Source organism: Acanthaster planci, linkage group LG07 (genome assembly GCF_054643075.1).
Source record: "Acanthaster planci isolate LZ-2023a linkage group LG07, COTS_SCS, whole genome shotgun sequence".
Taxonomy (NCBI): domain Eukaryota; kingdom Metazoa; phylum Echinodermata; class Asteroidea; order Valvatida; family Acanthasteridae; genus Acanthaster; species Acanthaster planci.
The window spans coordinates 6,794,085-6,816,019 of NC_141783.1; the positions used below are offsets into that span (position 1 = coordinate 6,794,085).

General features: G+C 39.7%; 1 protein-coding gene and 1 long non-coding RNA gene across 3 annotated transcripts; one reads left to right on the plus strand and one right to left on the minus strand.

Moving 5' to 3' along the window:
* Window positions 1-1,703: 1,703 nt before the first annotated feature.
* LOC110978617 (uncharacterized) lies at window positions 1,704-12,098 on the plus strand. 2 transcript variants are annotated; one of them, XR_015425887.1, is made up of 6 exons: window positions 1,704-2,107; window positions 4,154-4,245; window positions 4,562-4,612; window positions 5,367-5,510; window positions 5,752-5,845; window positions 6,365-12,098. It is a non-coding gene; the product is annotated as an uncharacterized LOC110978617 (long non-coding RNA). The 2 variants fall into 2 exon arrangements; XR_015425886.1 differs by lacking the exon at window positions 1,704-2,107 and adding an exon at window positions 2,118-2,525.
* LOC147798599 (gamma-aminobutyric acid type B receptor subunit 2-like) lies at window positions 11,109-21,800 on the minus strand. The gene is made up of 17 exons (XM_087138955.1): window positions 21,663-21,800; window positions 21,098-21,238; window positions 20,282-20,449; window positions 19,162-19,269; window positions 18,876-18,944; window positions 18,333-18,533; window positions 17,538-17,771; window positions 15,891-15,954; window positions 15,384-15,467; window positions 14,681-14,831; window positions 14,218-14,350; window positions 13,190-13,303; window positions 12,846-12,968; window positions 12,421-12,598; window positions 12,073-12,236; window positions 11,625-11,774; window positions 11,109-11,239 (listed from the first exon to the last, which is right to left on the minus strand). Exons 1-17 carry the CDS (start codon window positions 21,792-21,794, stop codon window positions 11,174-11,176), a joined length of 2,280 nt encoding a protein of 759 aa, XP_086995081.1. The 5' UTR covers window positions 21,795-21,800; the 3' UTR covers window positions 11,109-11,173.
* Between the last annotated feature and the right edge of the window lie 135 nt (window positions 21,801-21,935).

Genomic DNA, 21,935 nt, shown 5'->3' on the forward strand with positions numbered 1-21,935 from the left:
CTGCTCTGCACTGCATGCATTTGATTTGAAAAATGGCCTGGTTTAAAAGCAATGGCATTATACTATTTGAGACGATTGAATTTCCATTGTGCCGGTCAAAACAGCCAAGGAGGAAGTCACATGTGACGCATCCAAAGAGTTGTGATGCGTGCCTGCTGTGGTCAGCGGTGTGTGCACGCAAGTACCGCCGGCTAACCCTCCAGCTGTCGATCTGTTTTCCTCCACTAGCAAAACGCTAACATATCGCAAATTTGAAAGTATCTTATGAACCACTCTACGTTCTCCTAACAAACGTTACCGCAACAAGACAATACTCAAGACCATCTGCAGAATGAGCTTGTTGGGCTACAAGTCATGTAAACTTTATTGAGGTTCAAGCTACAAACAACACATTTTTTCAAGAAAGCCTTTTAGACTTTTTGGGGGTGGCAGGTACCGATCGAAAGCATTGACTTCATAACCCTGCACAGTTCTGTTTGTAAAAACTCCATCTGCGATGGAAATCGACTAAATGGAACCTCTAAATTTGGAATTTAAAGGTTCCGGGATGTTTTCCATGCCAAATGAAAAGTTCATTGGTAAATCAGCTGACATTACTTGGATTTCAAAGGATAAGAAGTCAATTCAACAAAAGTGAAACAACAAGGCAAATGAAGACAAACTAAAACTGTTACCTATACTTCCCTAAGTCACAAAACGACTACTCTATCAAATCACTCCGTAAACAATTCATAAACCTTTACCAAAAGAACAGTCTTCCCAAAATACTGTTCCCTATAACCATATAGGTTATGTGCTCCTGAAATGCGACATGATGGCTAAAAAAAAGAGAAAAAAATTAAATGAAGCCTATCAAGCACGTCTGCAGGTCTGCATCTCTAAAAGCATGTGTCCAAGAAAAATCCCACACTTGGTAAAAGTAAGAGTTAATTTCTTGATTCGGTTTTTATTTACACGCATTCTTCCCATGGGCTTAGCAAACAGGCTGCTGATTATTTCACACAGCTAGTCAAACCAGAACCACTTGGCTTCTAATGTTGATTTCACCCCACGAATTATTTAGAGAAATGTTTACTAAGGAGGGGGTACAGTTTCTACACTTTCTATAGACTTGATTTCTAGTCCGTAATTGGCCGGGTGTAGTCCACCTCTCTAGTGATGCGTACGCAGTGCGGTTTGCCGTGTTCTTTAATCACAAAGGCACGTGGGAACGGTCAGTGCAACCTCGCTCCATGATATGCGTGTCCAACGCACTGAATAGTAGAGATAAGTGGTCTAACGGTGCCCAACGACCGACTTCATATCTGCAAGCCCTTTTGTGCACAACATATGGGGCTTGCTACCAAAATTGGACAGAGCACTCTGATTGGCTAAGAATCCCGAACATGAATATTTATTATAGGGCAGTTTGATTGGCATATGAAAAGTCAGTTGAACGTTTGTCAACCACAACCACAGTCTCGTTCATTGAAGAGTGTGTTTACATTGTTCTAAAAAGATGATTTACCATAAAAGCATGAGTTATTTTACCAAAAAGAGATAACTATTAGATTGGTTCTTGAATAAAAGGGATATCTGTATCAACACCTTACAAAGCGAATTTTGTTCAGCTTTGCCCTCCATGCAAACTTTGTTTCGTGTGGCCCGCCGTATACCACACGACCAGCGCGTGCACATATTTTTTGCATTCGCAGTGACCTGACCTGAAGTGACTTGTAAGTTCGCAGGAAACAAAGTTAACACACACTTTCACTATGGAGTTTTTTTGCTGTTTCTTGTGCCTCGTGCGTGGAAGTTCTTTTGCATGTTCCTCAAACTTTGTGGAGATATACCACCTCTGGATTAGCCGTATTCTTGTGCCTCGTGTGGAGGAATGTGCTGTGTGTCCTTTGGACATTTTCTGAACTTGTTACGCTGGCAACTGTGAACTAGCAGTGCAACATTGAGCTGGATTTGACCCAGCGCCCAGCCGATCTTGCCTCCATTTTTTTGCACGCCGCAAACACGTGTCTCGCGCGCGCGACAAGAGCACTGGATCCTTGGCCTTGGAACAATCACAGTCAGCAGAGCAGAGTTAAGCGCCAGCAAGTAGCTTCCGCCAGTTTCGGTGAGTCGATTCCTTGAACACTTACTGTGTGGAAGTTAGCACGAAGTTCCCACATAATTTATGCACGATTTAAAGAAACTGACCCTTATCAAATATCGACATCCCTATATTTAAATGGATGAATCTATTATGTAGCGTGAGCACTCTTGGTGCTGTCCATGGAAACATATGAATACATGTATATAGTTCTTGCATACATGAAACCTTTCTATGGGTGCATTCGATTAACTTACACGTGTAAGTCAAACCAGAGCGTTCGTTTAGCCATCACGTGATCTTTGTGCCTGCCCTGGTGTCAGCACTACCCCGGCTAGCGAGCGGGGCCATGGAGGCTGCCCAAGTGTAATGGCGTCAAGGATGGACTGTTCGAACATGGCCATAATGGAATTAACATTGCAGCAAACTTGAAGTTAAGCACGTGAGTACAAAACCCAGAATAATTAATGAGAGATCTTATTTTGCAGAAATTATATTAATATCAAACACCATCCCAGCAGGTTTGCACAAAATTACCACATCCGGAGATACATGCTGTCATGGTCATTCTGCCTATTTCCAAAAAAAAGGGAAACATTTCTCAGTCCGATCTACCGATCTAGGCCTAAACCCAGGCTGTAGGCTTAGGTACTATACTAATTTTAGGCTACTATAGGCCCTAGGCTAATTGTCATCTGTGTCTGTATAGTCAGCAAAGCATCTAGAGGACACATCATGAATGTAAACTTAAACAGGGCCCAACGTAGGCTTACAGTTATAAGGCTATACTCCTTCGTCTCACTCATAGGCCCTGTTTACGGGTCTAATTCATGGAGGTAGGCCAGGCCTAGGCCTGGGCCTAACAAGTTACCCCGATTCCTAACGTTTGATGGTTCCGTACGCAATGGCATTTGAAACTGCCCTGCAATTAGGCCTACCACTTAAAACCTCTTTCTTGATCAAATCTGCCCCCCTGAAATGCTGGCCATTATAGGCTGTTCGGTAACGTGTATGGCCTACATGTATGAAACTAGTACCACGTGCACGTGTATTTTGCTGTGTGTAACCTGGCCTACATTAGGCAAAAAATGAACTGCCTACATCTGCGTTAGTGTGGTTCCTTGACCACAGATTTCCCTGACATTTCTATACATTATCCAGAGTTTTCGGATGTGGAATCCAAAGTATCATAATTGTTATGCTGCACCTTTTTTGTCATGTGATGTACGCCTACAAAGTGCAGTTGTGTACAGATCATTGAGGGATTTGCAGGTCAAGATGGCAGGAAAAAGCTCATTTTTGCCAATGATGTAGGTAGTTACACTCTACAAAATACACAGTAGGCCTATATGGGCACAATGAAGGATTCCATGCGGATCAAAAGAACTGTCCTACAAGATGTCTACTTCACAGCCTCTATATTCACTACAAAAGAGGTTCAGAGGAATAAAGATATAATTTTGGTTTTCAGTAAGAGTTATGAGTTGCAATAGGTGATTATTTAAAGAATGGTAGCTCCATTGGTACAGCCTTGTATTAATGCATGCATTTTTGACACTTTCTTAAATGTAATTTGCTTCTTCATTCGCGTCCAGTACATTTTTTTTTACAAATTCGGATGTGGTGTGTGTGTGTGTGTGTGGGGGGTAATTTTGCATGCATTAATTTCTTGTTCCAGTACATTAATTGCAGGTTTCAATTCGTTTATTGCAACTTTTTTGGGGGGTTTACTATCTCATGCCTACTCTGATTGGCTGATTGATTTATTGCAATTTGCATAGTTTTTCTATATCCTTTTATATTATTTTAAATCTAATTGGTTTTTTGGTGTTCCACTTCAAGTTTGGATAGACAGGCTTTCGGGTCATAGTGTTTATGTATACTTTTTTCAATCCTGGCCAACTTAAATGGGTTTTTCTTGTTGTTTGTTATGTCCTTTTGTTAAGCCCATTGATTTTTATGTTTGTTGAATGTTGTCCTACCAGTATCTGTTCTGAATGGTCTAATAAATAATAATAACAATAATTAGGGTCGTTCATTTTCTCTGTTTCATTGTTTCATATTTAACAGCCATTGTCAGACAGTTGTAATTCAAGATAGAGACGGGAAAAGTTACCATGTATCATTGGAGGCACCAAGTGCTAGAAGGTTGACAGAAGGAGGTAACAACACGGTGATATGAATTATTTTATGAATATGTGGAAAATGAGTTCAAGAAAAGTTTGAGAAATTGCTTCTCTTTTGATTAGAGAAAAACTTATGAGAAGTTAAAAGGACATTATTGCAGAAATGCAAACTGATGCAACTTATAAAAAGTGGAGTGGTCACTCGTGGGGATACAAATAAAAGATGGCAGTCTACTTTCTTGAAAAGATTGCAGTAGAGAGTACGGTGTTGTATCACTCTAGTCTATGTATGAATTTATTCTGAATAACCATTGTATGTGAGAGACATACATGTTATTTTATTTTCTTTTAGATTCAGAGTTTGCAGAGCTTATTCTGAGGAAAATTAAAGAGGCTGCTTTAGGTAAACACTGTTATCTTGTTCTTGAACACCCCATATAAGTGATGCCTACTGGGCGCATCTACATTTGTGCACAACTGTTTGGAAAACTGGAAATTTTGTACCGCTTTTATACGGTTGTTGGCATATCTATTTGTGTATTGTAAAACAGTGCATCAACAAAGCCCATACACAAAAAACTAACTGCACAATAAGTAATTGAATGTTTCACTTTGCGTTATCCAACAATGCAAATGTGTGGACTGCAGAATAATTTTGCCAAGACTTTTTAAATTGGATTTTAATGCCTTGCATTTGAATTCAAAAATGCCTGCACCCAGGAGGGCATTAAATTTTCTTTGCACAGAGAATGTGAAGTTAGCACTCTAGTTATTCAATATAGTTCTATGTGAAAAGTATACATGTATCTGTGCATTTGGGTCAATTATATGTTGCCTCCAAGCAAGCAAATCTTTAACCATGACTGAATTAAAAGTTGTTTTTTAAACGTTGCAGAATTCAAATACATACATGTATAACTATTAAAATACTGTAAATTTTCATGTAATGAATGGACGGTTTCCGAAGGAAAATAAGAGTACAGAAAATAAGAGTACTCTGTCTTAATTTAAAATTGGCCTGCAATAGCATATATACCTGAATAATAATTATGTTGTGGAAATGAATGATGAATCTCCACTCAGCCAATTTTGTGTGATTCAGTCACTGTTCTTTTCAAATGGCTATATTTTTCTTTATTTCTCTTTATCCGGCACAGTACCCAGGAGCCATTCTGAGTCAACCAGCAAAAGTGTGGCAGGAGTCACAGCAACCACAGTACCCAGGAGCCATTCTGTGAGTCAACCAGCAAAAAAAGTGGTAGTGGTCACTGCACCCACAGTACCCAGGAGCCATTCCAAAGGTGAAATTTGCCTATAGTTTCAACCATCTCTTTTAAAGAGGTAACCTTAGTTTCCCAATTAACCTGGGTTTCCCGTTAAAGTACTTTTATATAAGGAAGTTGATTTAGTATACAAGAAATTGTTATTAAAAGGAGTGTCTTCAGACAAATACAAATGTTCACCTTGTAGACCCTGCTGATTATGCTAAAATGGGGCCTTTAAAGACTTTAGTGATTGTTTTATTATTTTCTTTTCCTTCAGTCTCACCTCTCCATTCGCCAGCATGCTCAACAGTGGCAACAAAAGGAAACATGCCCAGGGTTCATGCACAAGCATCCAAAAACCATAGAAATAGGTACATGTACAGGAGTATTTAAAACAATTTCAGTGCTTGTCCATGTTATGATGCAAATGTTGTATGCATATCCCATGAACTTGCAAAGAATTTGCCATTTTTACCATCTCCCAGCTGAGGGAGGGGTTCATCCCCCAGAACTCTGCCTCAGTTTTTGGAATATGGTATTTAAACTCACACCTGTTATGATCCTTGAGAATTCATGGCCATACATGCCAGCTCATGTGCATTGAGCACGCTAGAAGAAACGAATACGTTTTTGACTGACTTATCTTTGGGAAAATGGTGCTGTGCAGTATGTTACACTGTATGTACTATTTTCATAAAATTGTATCAAAAAACTGCAGATTTACTGGAAAAATGCTCGAAGGCTGAATACTTGAAAAAACATCATTGTTATTAATACACTGTATATTGGAAAACATACATCGGGTTGGCTGTTTTGAACGCATGAATGTGAATTTTAGGAAATGCAATTTCATGACATTTGCGTCTCATATAATTTCTCTCATTATTTAGGATCCAGCACCAGACATGAATGGTTGGACGGCGAAACCCGTCAGCTCCTTGACATAATGACCAGGTCTGAAGAGTCTGAAGAGAAACTCAAAGAGTCTAATTTAAAAAACCTGTCTCGAAGCAAGAAATGGGCATACCAGCTGAAAAGTGCAAAGACAAAGTGAAAAGTTTGAAGAGGTCCTACAGGAACCATGTCCAGGCTTGAAAAAGACAGAGGCAACTCAACGAGTCACTTCATCAAATGGGCTACAGAAATGCAGGTCCTTATGGGAAGTGACCCCACTGTGAAGCCAGTATACACGTGTGACAGCGAACTAAATGAAGTGAACAACCTGGGTAACTCATCTGATGATGAATCAACCAATGAGCCTAAACTAACACCAAGAAAAAAGAAAACCAGGATCCATGGTTTGATGCATCAAAAGTTAAGTCAGATGATGGATTATAGGCCTATGGAAGAAAGGGATCACCAATTCCTTTCTTTCATGAAATCTGTCTATGAAGGCAACAAAATCTTGATGCAACAACTTATTAAGAAAATGTAAGGATAGAAGCAAGTTGTTCATGTTATTATCAGCACTTCTACCGAAGAAAGACATTTTCCTCCTGCAGTTGCTTGACTTTTGTTATCTTTTTGAAAGTTATTGTTGACAGGACAGTAGTTAGTTTCATATTGGACATTTACATTCCCATTGGTTTTTACAGCAAACGTCTGATTTTTCTTGACACAGTGGACATTCTAATAGAATTGTACAGCAAATGACTGTTTTTTACAAACCAATGAGAATGTCCAATGTCGACCAAAATCAGACATTTGCTGTACAGTCCCATGGAAATGTCCAGTGTCCAATATCAAACTAAATTTACTGTCGTTTTGTTGACATGCTTTTTACAAATCTTAAACATCTTGTAAAAAACTTTTGGAGAAGTACAATGCCTTGTTACCGACACCTTTTTGTTTGTATTTAAAAGTTGAACATACATTTATTCCTTTATGAAAAAAGAAAAAAGTTAACTTATCACACCAGTACTGGGATTTGCAAATATATTGAGCATATCCAATTTAAACGTTTTCCCAGAAAAAGCTGTGAAAGATGGAAATATTCAGTGTTATTTAATTTAGGGTTTTTGCCTACCCAACATATATTACGTCCGTCGTCGGGTAGGGCAAAAACCCAAAATCAAATTAAGTACTCCCTCAGTTGTACACACACATTATCACGTGTATCAGTACAACTTTTGCTTAATGACAAACTTACAAATCGTATGCGGGATCGACACCCCAGGAACACACGCAGTGAATTGTATTCAAGATGGCTGCTGAAGTAAACGGGCTAAACCGAGCAACTACATGTATAGGAAAACAAACGTTACAAATGACATATCACAACTGGTAAATAGATGTACAAACACACACAATTCCGTATAGGTGCATACGCCCATGCAAAATACGATAATTCTTCCAAATATCGACTCAAATTACGAACAAATATACACGACAGTGTTGCAATAAGTTTCCCAAGTCCCGGAAGAAAAGGTATAAATAACTACACAGTGATTTCAAATAAACATTATGGGCACATTTTCTATCTTAAACACGAAAAAACGCAAGTGAACTGAGTGTCTTCAGCTTCCGACGGCGTTCAAGGAAGGCTGACCCGAATTGGAATTTCCCGCACTGATATACTCAGTAAGATCACATGACTTAATCTGCATTGCAAATTACATACCAATAAATAATAATACATAAAGGAATGTAAGAACCGTGTGGCCTGACATCGTATGCAAATTTAACCGAGTCATAAAAAACTTTCAAAGGCAACAATTCGCACAAGTCGAACCCAGCCGGACTAGAGATACTGTACAATGCAAATTACACTACACCAAATTCGTTACAAGGAAAACAACTTATCAGCGACGATAACACCCTGTTATAGTGTAACTTATGACTGGCCTTCAAGGGACTTACGAGTGGCTTTGTGAAGGGACCCGTGATTCAACTTGTGAACACTGTAAGAAATAAAGGTTCACATGCACCCATATTGATACAATAGCAGCACTGATTGTAAATGGTGCAGACTTCAATTGCACTTCAGTTTGGGTGTATGTGTCCCTACGTTGGAGTATGCACACCTACAGGGGAGTATACACCAAATACTGTGGTCAGATTTGTACTTCAATTGGTGCTGCTGTTGTGTCAATTATAGGGGTACAAATTTGAACCATAACTTCTTAGAGTAAGGGATTTGTGAAAGGACTTGTGATAGACTCAAATTCAACATCGGTTACTAGGGTTTAAGTGTGCCATGTGTTAAAGGGATTTAGACTTTATGCAAATTAATATCCTGTTGATTTTTGATCTGATGAACAAGCTGAAGTCTTTTCAGCCGCCTGGCCCCATCATCTCTTGGAGTTTCATGCTCTCTATCAGGCATTTCATCTTCGGACACGTATTTACGTTTTTACACTTTAAAATTTCTGCGTCGTGATAACCCTTGACCTTTTTCCCAGAATGCCTTCGTGAATACACTGCAGCGTTCGATTAGCCTCATTTCGAGGCTTCCCTTGCGTGTAATACCTGTGTATTCAGGGAAGCTAATCGATTAGCTTACACGTGTAAGTTAAACTTACACGAGAGCGTTCGTTTAGCCATCACGTGATCCTCGTGCCTGCCCTGGCGTCAGCCACCACTACCCCGGCTAGCGAGCGGGTCTCTCTAGAGGCTGCCCAAGTATAATGACGTCACGGATTGACTGTTCGCATGATGGGACGTGGCGGGACTTGACCTTTTTCCCAGAATGCCTTGGCGAATACGCTGCAGCGTTCGATTAGCCTCATAATGAGGCTCCCCTTGCGTGTAACACTGGTGTATTCAGGGAAACTAATCGAATGCATCCAGAGTCAGGTTGATGAAGTCGTTAGGCGGGCACAGTGGTGTCATAGGTGGGCCGACGTGCGTCGAAACCCGGTAATGAACAGCCCACCATGACCATGCGTCGTATCCAGGCCAAACCGGAACCATCGAGGCACGCTGAATCGCGGGCAACGGTGAACACCCGGCTCAGCACTAATAAAACTACGCAGCATGTTGGCTCATATGGACAACAAACACGACCGACTAACGACTTGATTTCAAGTCTACATTTTCTACACTCCGAGTACCAGTCGATCTAAGACTGCACTCTGCTGCTGTGCAGTTACTCCCTCAAGAGCGAAGTGCGTGGACATGTATGTATATAATATACAGTTTACGGAAAGCAGAGCATCAGCAAAGTAAAACTTAACTTATAATTATCAAGACACAAATAATATCACTTTGCCCTTTGCAACTTTGAGTACGGAGCCAGACTTCAGCAAAACAAGAGGCTTGATAACACTCTCACTATAACCATATTCCTGCATGCTATAACCATGGAGGCAGGACACAAACTATAACCGAGCTTGCTGCCTTCGTGTAATACGAGCCTGAGAGTGAAAGGACTTGTGATGAGCTTCCGCTTTGCCTATGGGGATTTTACAGAGGACCACCCTATTACATTTTATGGTTTTTGGAAGAATGATTCCCAACTAAAACAATCATTTCGAAATTTTACCAATGTGCTCTTCAAGTAATATGGTAAAAATTAATGGGTTCTAAATTCGGTCGAGCTAACCTAACCCAGTTCTTTTCAACAAATCAAACTTCCAAATCTGTTGTAAATGAAGATTTTTCCTTAATTTTTATTTCTTTCGAAACTGTAAACAGCTAAACTAATATTTTTTAGTTTGTACTTCAGCTTTTATGTAAAAATCTTAAAATATTAAAGTTTCATAACTTTTCATCTGCGTACGAGAACACTGAGTTGCACTGGTCGTCATGTATTCCAGATTTTCGGAATTGAGAGGTCATTTTGGGGCACAATATTTCACGTTCAAGTCAAGCAACTAGCGAGTGAGGTGATAGTCATATATATTTATTTAGTCTTAAATCCCGAAGGTGTGTCTCGTATCGAAGATCTACATGTATATGCCTACACCACTAAGACACGACTGCCCAGTATTCGTAATTTAATACATACCTTTGTGTGTGAAACTGCTGTGACGTAATGTCTGTGCACCAACGACAGTCAAGGTCCAGTGCTGAACTTTGACTGGTAGGCTACTTTATTAAGCCCCGTAGTTTAATGCATAACTTTATGTGTGGAACTGCTGTGACGTATTAATGCCTGCGCATTAACGGTAGTCAGTGCCCAAGGCTGAACCTTGACTGGTGCTTTAGTCAGCATTTTTCCGTGTTTCGTGAGGTGGGAGAAAAGAAACCTTAGAAAAAGAGTTGCATCATCTGACAAAGAAGAAAATGAAAACTCAACCTGTGCACTTAGTTACGGCATTTTGAGTAATTTGATTTGTTCTTTGAATGAACTGATGGAAAGTTTTGAAAAATACTGAGAGTACCCTTAACCCCCCCTCCCCGTCATCGGGAGGCTGACGCCACTACATGCCCCATCTTTCGCTTTCAATGGCGTGCAGTTCCTGTTGACCCCAATTACGTACTGCCAGCTTAAGGTCGACCTTTTGCTGTTGTACCTTTTCTATCCTGGTGGCAGCTACAAAGTGCTGGTGGCTCTCTGTCAACCGTCAAATACACAAAATAACTTACAACTCGCTATTTGTGCAGATATTACAGCAATTAATACAATTTATCAACACAATTAAACTGCTCAAAAATGGCTTTTACCACAACATTAAACTAAACTTATTTAGAAAGGGCTTGATATGCAGAGAAGGTGCACACGCAGACCAATCAAAGCTTGATCTCCTGAACTGCATTTAAATGCTGTCAGCAGAGTCTACAGTTGGAACATCTTCGGCCAACAGTAGCAGCTTCTCTCTCTTCTGTGCTTAAAAAAATTCAAAAGAGAAACTCTACTTCTTTACGATCTCCCTAAATGATTCGAAATATCATTTAGTTCGATTAAGTGCATTAGACTCGCACTATATCATAACAAGCCTTATTACGTTTGTGAAGGCAAAATTTGGTCTACCGAAATGCTATATTTCAAGAATGCCCTCAAAATCTGTCAGAAGATCGAATCTCGAGTTGCACCCTTGTCATGATTTCCAGATACATAGACCAATTTAAGGTATAGTTTACAGTGGCTGCAGAGAACACGTTCGGTATTTGTGTTATTTTGAGAGATTTCAGAATTTAAACTGTTAAAGTTCTGATGTTAACTCCAAGACAAACTTTAAAAAGTGTCACTGATATTTAATATCGTACCTGCTTCAGTATGTCTCGTAGTTCCTCGGTGACCTTTTTCTTGTCCAGAGATGACTGGCAAGTGTGTGCAGCTGAGGACCAATTATACCTCATGGACTGCATCATGCTTAAACTGATAGTCTTCTCGTCAGCCGTTACAAGGAGGTAAACCTATATTGCGAATAAGAATTTTGAACACTTTCAACGTCGGTATCACCCAATGTTCACGTGAACAAAACCAGAGGAATTCCTCCAGTTTCCGAAAGTAGCCGAACTATTTCGAACTCGTCCCGTCCACATTTGGATATCATTGTTGATGTTTGGGTATTTCCGGCTGTGTCTGTGCACGCAAAATGAGAAATACACGTGTTTTTCTTTTGATTGTTGCCCACATACAGCACAATCGGTGTTTGAAAGGTAGTGATTGATTAACCGTTCGATTATCTATAGAATTGGTAAACCTCTTTACCTTTGGAATGAAATTCAGGCCCAGCACTGTTGAATTGGCGATCACAAGAGCAAGTCCGGGAACAAGGTACGCCATACTGACGTCATCCCCAAGTGCAGTCGTTGCTGGGACAGTTAGGGTTAAGGTCACAGCAACGACATACACTGACGCAGCGATGTATTTACCTACCATCAAAACAGGAACGTGGTGTCTTTAGTGATCAATGAGTAAAACCAAAACGTCTGTGTGAATGATACGCATATATTGTGCATTAATCCATTGCTTTGCAATTTGGGGGTCCAATTAGTATTGACCTAAATAGAAAATATGCAGGACTTAACAGAGGTCTACTCAATTCTGCGTTCTTACTGTCATTGAGCTGAGACACGGCAATGTTTCTTGTCTCCCAGGCCAAGAAAATACCGAAGGTCAACAGGACTCCCTTCACGCCGTAGAGGGCGATAGTAAAGTACTGAGCATTCTCACTGCTGCAATACCTTATCACTGGAACGTCGAAAATCTCCTTCTCGGGCTCGGTTGTATCAAGCTGTGTGGGGCGAGGAAAGCATGGATAAAGCAAAGTAAACAATTATTTTTAAAAATACATTGCGGCTTTGTATGGCTATCAGCTGTGAGCTTCGAAAAGAGCCATGTTGGTCGGGATCTGGACGAAATTGCCCATTCTAAGAGCCGTGTATGGGAGTGGACTTTAATGAATTAGCTTCTAAACCAAGGATGACAGTTGGCACTCTACGAAAGGCTACGATACCCACAGACGTGCTATATGCACCAACCTGGGGCTCCAAGTATCGACTGGTAACAGTAGTCGTATCCATGACAATCCAAACGGCAAAGATGATGAAATCCACAAGCACAACCGTCAAAACTCCAGTCATGAGCTTCCAATCGGGTAAATCCTGCGGATAAATGCGACAGGTAAAAAAAGTAACCAACGGACAGCTTGTCGCTTCGGGAATTGAAAATAATCACACCTACGGCCTCGTGTTTGCTGATTTAGAGCACACCCCTCCCTCCATCATAGGCCAAACTGAATAATCTTCCTGAGAAAGATAAGAATAGTTTGGAGACAAATATATATATATAAATAAAAAATCGCCATTTCCCAAACTTTACTCACAATTCGTTCGAACTTCTTCACTGCACGACTGAATATGGCGTGTATTCGGTACGCCTTCATGAAGATGGAACCGAACGCAAATGACAGTCCTAAGGAAATCAGAATCCTCTCAAGCTGAAAATGAAAGTAATTGTTATAGATCCGAAGAAGGTGTCCGTCTCATTCTGATTGGCTTGTTCTGATTGGCTCTTTTCCGTTTGGCGGATAGATACTGAATAAATACCAATGCTACCAACTTTTCTTTTTATGTGGACAGACAAGATGGATCTCAACTTAATGTACATAGTGTATGCGTCAAATAAAAACACCCAGAGACATATATGATTCATATTTACAAAATAATCAAATATTTTACATACTCCAACCCTAATATTTAGTGCCTTTCGGTATTTTTGTCACATTTCGTAGTCGCAGTGGAACTCTTTCTGAAGTGTTTTAAACGACAAAAAGGGTAGATGTAAATTTTTGCAAAATGATTTTTCAGAAATATTAATATTTTGAAACATGATAAATGTCGCTGAGTATTTTCAATTGAAGTACACACTGCGAAAATTAAGTTGACACAATTTTTCTGACCTCATAAAAAAGCTCCGTAAACTATTTCAAAGAGCAAAAGATTGAGGAAAACTGTTTTTTACCAAGTGTATGCAAACTTTTTGCCCCAAGTGAATGTAGCTCGCAGCATGTGCAATAGGCCTATTCCTATTCAAAATATGTGTCAGAACGTGAACATGAGATCGAGGTCATGTTACTCTAAATCCAAAAGAGTCAAAATCCACTGACTGAAAGTAAGGAATTTGAGAGAAATTTTTTCACTCCAACGGAGTGAGATTTCATTCGAGCTCCCACTGGAAATGGTTAGTTTTCAAACTGTTTCAATCTAAATTCGAAATGGCTTTCATTATAAAAAGCCCAGTCTTTAGTTTTAATATTTGGAAACAAGAGGTTTACAACAGGTCGGGATCGGCTGATGATTCAGTGAATTTTCAGGAGAATCGGTGAGTTTTCTGGTACGACCACTCACTCACATGACACTTGAAGACTATTGCTGTATCTGACAACTTCGTCTTGTCCCAACCTGTGGCAAAGACGGAGGCGTAGAGAAGCAAACAACCAACCACAGTCAGGTTACCCAGGGAAGGACTTGACATCTTGATAGCCCTGGGATTTTGAAAGCGATACTTATCACAGTCCCTGATGTAGATTTTCCATGAAATGAAATTGGCACATGATAAATTGTAAGAACGTGAAAAAAAACGGTGATCATTGTGCTGATCTGTGGTTTGTCAATTGTTTTTCTTGTTGATAGGCCTATTCCGGTTACGGATTGTTCTATATTACAAGCAAGACTTCATATCCAAAAAATAACGTTGAATACGTCTTTGCCTTTGATGTAGCTCAGCTCTCAAATAACGAAAATCTTGAACTGGGTCGAAATTCCGAAATCCACCCAATCCAAAGAAAAAAGTAAGAACATGGGTTCGTTATTACCTTCTGTGTTTGTATTTGACATTAATGAAGAGGAAGCCTAACGCCAAGACAGCGCCGATGGACGTCAAGGAGAATAGAATCGCCCGTACGGTAGACGAAATTTCAAGGATCCTTTGTCTCTGTGTTATACCATCCACAGGAACATGGCCGCCTGAACAGAGATTACAAGTTACAGAAAAGTGGCTCAATTCGACTCTTACATTTTATGAAATTAATTTCCGAATAGTATATCGTAAAGCAATACAAACATAGAAACCAAAATAACCATAGCATGAAAACAATTTTACAGTGTATATTATTCCAAGTCATAGAAACTCCAATGTGAAATGAGCATAATCTTGTACGTGAACATGGTCTCTCTACTGATGTAATTTTGTGATAATCAAAGACTGTTATTTGTGTTGTTGAACTTTTACGAAATGAAACACAGAGAGCGGGAAGGAACTCGCATTATATTAACACGAGAAACAGAAATTTGAAAATAAGGGCACCTAACAATTTTGTTGGCAAGCATTAGACACACAATTAAAGGGCCCTGATTTGATACTCTTCCAGCATGCAGGACATGGATCTCTAGTCGAATTTTTAAGCTCCATGTGTTATTGTAACACATATCATACTTAAGATGTTAAAAGAGTACTTACATTCGAGCGCAAATTCAGTAAATTACTGGGCCTTTACCAACTATAAATTTCAGCCTTACCTTTCCACCTGATACTCGAAATCCCTGAATTCACCAACATTTTCTTCTCTATGTTGTACTGCATCACGTTATTCAAACTTGTACCTGTCAGGGTTTAAATAAACATCTGTCACTTTGTATGATGTGCAAGAAACTACATGCATAAGCATAATGGTAAACCTTGGGGACGTATCAGAGATGGAAAATGTTTCTTTCTGTATAAAAAAGATGACATAGAACAGAAGCATGAAAGACCCTATATGACGGCTTTTACAATGCCCCGCTGGAGACGACCAAATGTATTGATGATTGAGCGGCACTGATGTCTTGTGTAATTCCGTAATAAGAAATAAAGACCCTTTCAGTGTGTTCAGCTGTCGTCCTATGGTTGTCGCTTTCTCTTTAGGAGGAAAACTACTTCTAATTCCCTTATGCCGATTCATTGCACAGTGGAAATAGATTTCAATGTTGATGATCAGGCTAAAATTTTAAAAGAAATGAAAATGTCAATAATGTTGATAATTTCACCTTGAGCCTGACGGATGTATATTATGTCCACTTTCCGTAATCCGTCCTCAATGTGAACTCGACCCTGCCAAGAAATCATACCCACATTTTCTCCATTCAACACTCGCTTTTCTCATTTGTAAGAACTAACATAAAGGAAATCAAGCTCTGTGTATGTGCTCAGGAAGATTACAACCGAGTAAAACAAGTGAATGCAACTTATAGCCACAAAGTAGTTGCTTTTAAATTTAATGAAATATTTCCAATGGACCGATTTCTTGCTCCTTTTTTTCATTTAAATTTACAATGTTAAACGCAATTTTCATTTTTAGAAGTGAACAACGTACGGCATACGACGGACCAAGAATTAAACCATACAACAAGGTTAAGTTTATCTAGCTGGCTTTTTGGTTGCAATTTCAAGAGCTATTTTCGGCACAAGCCCATGCAGCCTATGCATCAAATTGATCCAGCACGTTACCACACACACCTTACAGTAAGAAGGGTTGGCTATACCCCTGGAGGTCTACGTAATGAAGTACATGAAATATATATTGTACAGAACGCGAACGCATGGTTCACAGGTAAATCTGGGTTTCAATACTGAACTTCTTGTGACCTGAATATTTTTGTCTTAAACTTTAATTCCTTAAGTACTGAATTATTAAGTCGCCTATAAGTATGTCGTGCAAACTTAACATTTAATCCGTGTATACGGATATGTCTATCCTTCATGGAGATATCTCTGTTCCTTATGGAGATATCTCTATTATGATCCGGTCCCACACACTAGATCAAGGGAAGGGTCCTTGTAACGTAACGCACAAAGTGTCACTGAGCCAGGGGGTGTGTAACCGTTTCCTAATGTAAACAACCACAGGAGTACAAGTACTAAGACACGATTCAAAGCCCCTCAAAATAATAGATTTTTAAACGCAAAACGCCAAGGGCGACCTGCTAACCTCTGAAGTGGAAACTTAATAGAGATTTCTCTTTGCGCAATAGAGATATCTCTATTAGGAATTTCATAATAGAGATATCTCTATTCCGTGAGTAAATGTTAACTTGGCACGCCGTACGTAAGGGCACAGCTATTAACGTGCAGAGTATAAACGTAATTGGTGTTTGAGCTGGGTCGATATGCAAACGCTTCCAGTTGGTGAAGAGAAAAATCTAGCGAAATCTGTCAACAAATTTGAAACCTTCGCACCTTTCTCCACCTCAGCTCACTTTCGGAAACTTTTGATTTTTGTTTGAAGCCATAAAATCGTACCATATCAAAACGTAAACAAACTACTGCTCACAAAAGAATTTTGGACCAAACTCCATAGCTTTGCCCACTCTGTAACTATTTCTCAATTTATTTTCACAACGTACGTTAGCAGTAGTCTTTCAGTGAAACTGTTATTTAAAAACGTGAAAAAGACGTACGTGTCATGAAATAAAACAGCTGCTTTCATGGCACGAATTCATGTGGTCCTCATTACATATGTAAATTTTTTTACCCTCTTAATCGGACTTGCCCAGTTCCAAGTTTCCCTGTGAAATATACCTACAAATAAAATGCGGTCTTCCTAAGGATGACCACAAAATTGAAATGCAATGCGAGGGAAAAGAATGAATTAATGATACAAAACTCCCCTCCCCCATCTATAGAAGAAAGATTACCGTTAATCCGTGGAAATCCATATTATCAGCGTTGCGTAAAATCACCCTTGCCGTGTCCACATCAGAATAGCTGAAGTCTTCAAGCCTACGAGGGGGCTGAAGATGCTGTAGGTCCGCTATAGAGGCATTCAGGGCCAGTGCTACAGACACGATGCCGTCGTATGTTATCGGTAAGACGTTGTTACTGAATGGATAGACACTGTCGTAGTAGTCATAATGTTCCGGTAAAGGTTTCTGCAATTTCCACCAAACGGATACAATTACCAATAGTTGACTGCTGTGGCGTCAGTTATGTAGATATTAACAGCTGGGGAGCTTTTCTTGACCAATAAAAGAACAAACTCTAAGAACACTATGTGACGAGATATTTTTTAACAATTTTCAGAGGGAATAATTACCATCAGAAAACATTGCTTGTTAGATTTTATTCAAAACAAAGGAATCTTATATGCAGCAAACTTCTAAATAGCAATTATAACAGTGGAGTAAGTAATCTTAAAGGAAGAATCGTTCTGCCGATTAAGTTAGGATATGGTAGCAGTTTTCTTTCACAGGGAGCCATTTACTGTTTTAGTTTTAGTTTTTTTTTCCATTTTCTCTTTCCTGCTATTGTGATCGTTGTAATATTGGAAAGACTGACGGAACAAGGTTTTCCTCCTTTCTTGTAATACCTTGTTACAAGATTTTGCTGACACCCTAAAGGACGGTTGGTTAAGTTCGGCACTTTCTTCAGTCTATAACCTTATTATTGTTTCAGTCTTTTATTTTTCCCATTTTACTTCAGGTTGTACGTACCACGCCGTTAAAGTCAAGCCCCAGCAAACCTACAAACCACTGCCTGCGGTCGAAATGAATCGCTGAATCAGCAGCAGCAAGGATTTGCTTTGCCGTGCAAGGTTGGATGTCTGACTTCGAGTTGTTGAGCCACCACTCAAAAGTGGCCCAGAAAGGCGGTATCCACACGTACTTTGCACCCGTCAAACCAGCGATGTAGGCCTAGTCCAGGAGTTGCACGTTGGTGTGAAAAAAATTCATCACGATCACGGTTACCATCGTTACTAACATCAACAGATCATCAATTTAATCAAACAGCGATGTCAACTGGACGACATAAACTAAATATAAAGCAACAACACCACTATTGTCAATACGTAATTACAAGGGCTCACGGGGGCACAGGGGTATGCTTTCAGTGCCCCTTCAAAATGTGGTCATCTTCAAATACCTCTTAGAATTTCAACCCCATCAGTTCCGCCGGTGACATTACTTTGCAACGTAAGTCAGTATCACACATGTCTGGAGAAACGCCTATATAATGCAAGTTTCATTTGGGCTCACCTGACAGAAGAGTTTCAGGGTTGCTGCTGCGTTAGGGAATTCGGTGTAAACAATTCTGACATCCTGCCGCTAGAAAAACATTTGCAAAAAGCTATACATTAAACATTTTAACGTAGAAAATGACACCTTCTCGTGACTTCTTTGATGGGATTGTTTTGTTTGAATTTGAGTCCTTTTTATGCATCGATGTTACTTTTGTTGTTGCTCTGTTTCTGGTTTTGTTGTTATCGATAAATTGAAAAACTCCATCAACATTTGTTCAAGAAGTTGTCTGAGTGCAGTATACCTTTAAATTTTGAAGATGGATGTCTACCATGTTGATGTTTTTAACTCCTTCCGATGTCACGATCTTGATATCATTAGTTTCCAACATTTCCCGCAAGTCCTTCATGTGCTACAAAATCAAAAATTGAACAACTAAAGGATTATTGGACCTCGTACCAAGATCATGGCCACCCTGTATACTTAACTGAAGTTTACGTGATTTATGTTTTCATGTTCAGTTTCAAGTTATGGCAAGTTTTTCGAATCTGGTTTTCTTTTACTTTTTGACAGTACGAATATAAATATGCCACAAGAATGCCAATGGCCCGTGAAATTAAAGGGCATATATTTCATTTAGAAGTTGGGGGATGATATCGAAACTCGGAACATTTTAAAAGACGAGGGGACGGATTTTCTCTTGCATCCGGCGCTGTGGGGTGTTCGTGAATAGATACGTGTACCGGTATACTTGCATTTTAGCCCGTATCTGACATTATTGTGCTTCGATCCACATTATTGGCACCAATGAAACCACAATTTCTATGTACAAACGTTGCCTTTATTTCTCCCGAGTCATGAGAGACAAAACACAAAACATACAGGAAGAAAAAAAACGTGAAGAAGTCTTTTTTGCTTAGTTTGGCTTCAAGGCACTTTGCCTGCATCAATGCCTTTATAGCTATCAGAATTTAGATCGAGAGCCTACCAAACGTTGGTCATTTGCCCCATGCAAGTTGGTATTTGACAGCGCAGGGCGTTTTTTTTCTGAATGCATTTTCCTAGTGGTTTTGACCATTGCCTACAGTTCGTGTGTTCTTGCGTCCATATTTTCGGAATGGAGTGACGTTTATCCATACATTTGGTACCAACGGAATTCCCTTTTTAACTGATAATTCTCAAAAATGTATGAATCTCAAAAAGTCAAGTTGGGGCTTCTCGTTATGTTGTATGGTAAAAACATATGCATCCATCCCTAGAATAATTATATGCACTTGTTCAAATTATGCTAACACTATCCCTTTGTACCTTATCACACGTTTAATTGGCATAGGCCAATGCAGCGAGTGTTAAATGGATTGAAAGGCAGAGAGATACCTCAGAGTTTTCGTTTTGTGCAAAACAAACATGCAATACTATCTTACAGCTTGAAAAAAGGAGTTGTCCTCAAAGATGCATGCAATCCGCTTCCATCCCATTTCCCTGATGAATGCAACCACGCCCACAAGTCGGTCCCTATGACTTGGGTAGGCGCTGACTGTGTACGGATACACGGACCGGTCTCCTAACGCTGGGCTTGACGGTATGCCAATCTGTCCGGTAATCAATCAAGGTGTTTCAGTTTATGAGAGATGCAACTGAGTTTCAGACGGATGCACTTCCATTCAAGGTGCTCCATGGTCCTTGCTGATGGTTTCCTATTCTGCCCAAACTTAATTTCACCTATAATTGTTTCAATATCATTCATTTTAACATGGAACGGAAAGCATGCAGATCATTGTAAGAATTTTATTTTGTAAGCAGGAGGTCGGGAAAATACAGCAATCAAATTTAAATTAATATTAATTCGAGTTGAAATTGTCACTGAATGAGAACAAACTGCAACAAAGACACTACGCTTGTGTTTGAATTCAAGCACACCCTTTACACCATTGCTGGACAACATTACAAAATTTGAGTAAATATAATCATGCACATTTTTAAGATGTTTTTGGGATAGAGAAAAAAGTGTTTGTGAAAATATAAGTTGATCAGACGATCAAAAGGCAGTACAATTCAACTGAAATGAAGGACGCCTTGAAAGTAAAGTTTAAAAAGGCTGAGAGGTGTAGCTGCAAGAACCTTTCTTGTCGTAGTTACGTTCACTTTAGCATTTCGTAATTTCAAACCAGAGACGACTGAAACTAAGTAAAGCAGAATTAGCAGAACGGTCAAACCAGCTAGCGCCCGTTGCAACTCACCTGAACTATGTTGTATCTGGCCGCCACTTTGTTGACAATGAGCGCCTCCTGCGACAAAAGAGGGCCCCATAAGATTGGCACAGGATGTCCGCTGTAGGCCAAATTGTACAGTATTTGCAAACTCTCCGCTGGATCAGCTCTCTGCCAATTATTTTAGCAACACAAGAATTGCGAATGAAACTCTTCGAACAACACAACCGAAGGAAAAAATTAACCGATCCCAACAAGCGTGCATACCCAAAGCAAAACACCAGATACGAATTATTAAAAAATAGGAATGATCCAAGAGTAAATTGTGATTGACGAGATTCTGTGACGCTTTGTTGTATCCCATTTTTTAAAGATTTCCTTCATTTTCATTTTGTAAACAAAGTATTACACCATACGACGTCCAATTTTCGTCGGTCTTGACAAAACCGAATGCTACTTCCACAGAATCTGTGGCGTTATATCTTGCACTACTCGATTTTGGACTTACTTCATAATTCCGTTTTCCCATACCACAGTGGACAGTGACATCAAACTATAGAACTCAGTATCTACATGTCTGTCAAAAAGCACCTACCCCAGTCCAGTTCCATCTCATGATCAGGTGGTAACCGTCTAGGATCCCGTCCAAGCTGTTGATGTGGTCCAGTGCCGTTTGCGCTACCTCTTGTTGCATACCTATCAAAGGACTGTTGGGGAAAGCGAACATACCGCCTATGTGAATCACGCATTTTGCGCCAAAAGCAGTGGCGTTGTCAGTGTTGCATTCCGTAGATCCGAGCACCGGGAACACAGCCAATAAAAGGCCCAGTGTCTTTATGGCCGATTTCTGCTGCACGTTAAACATCGT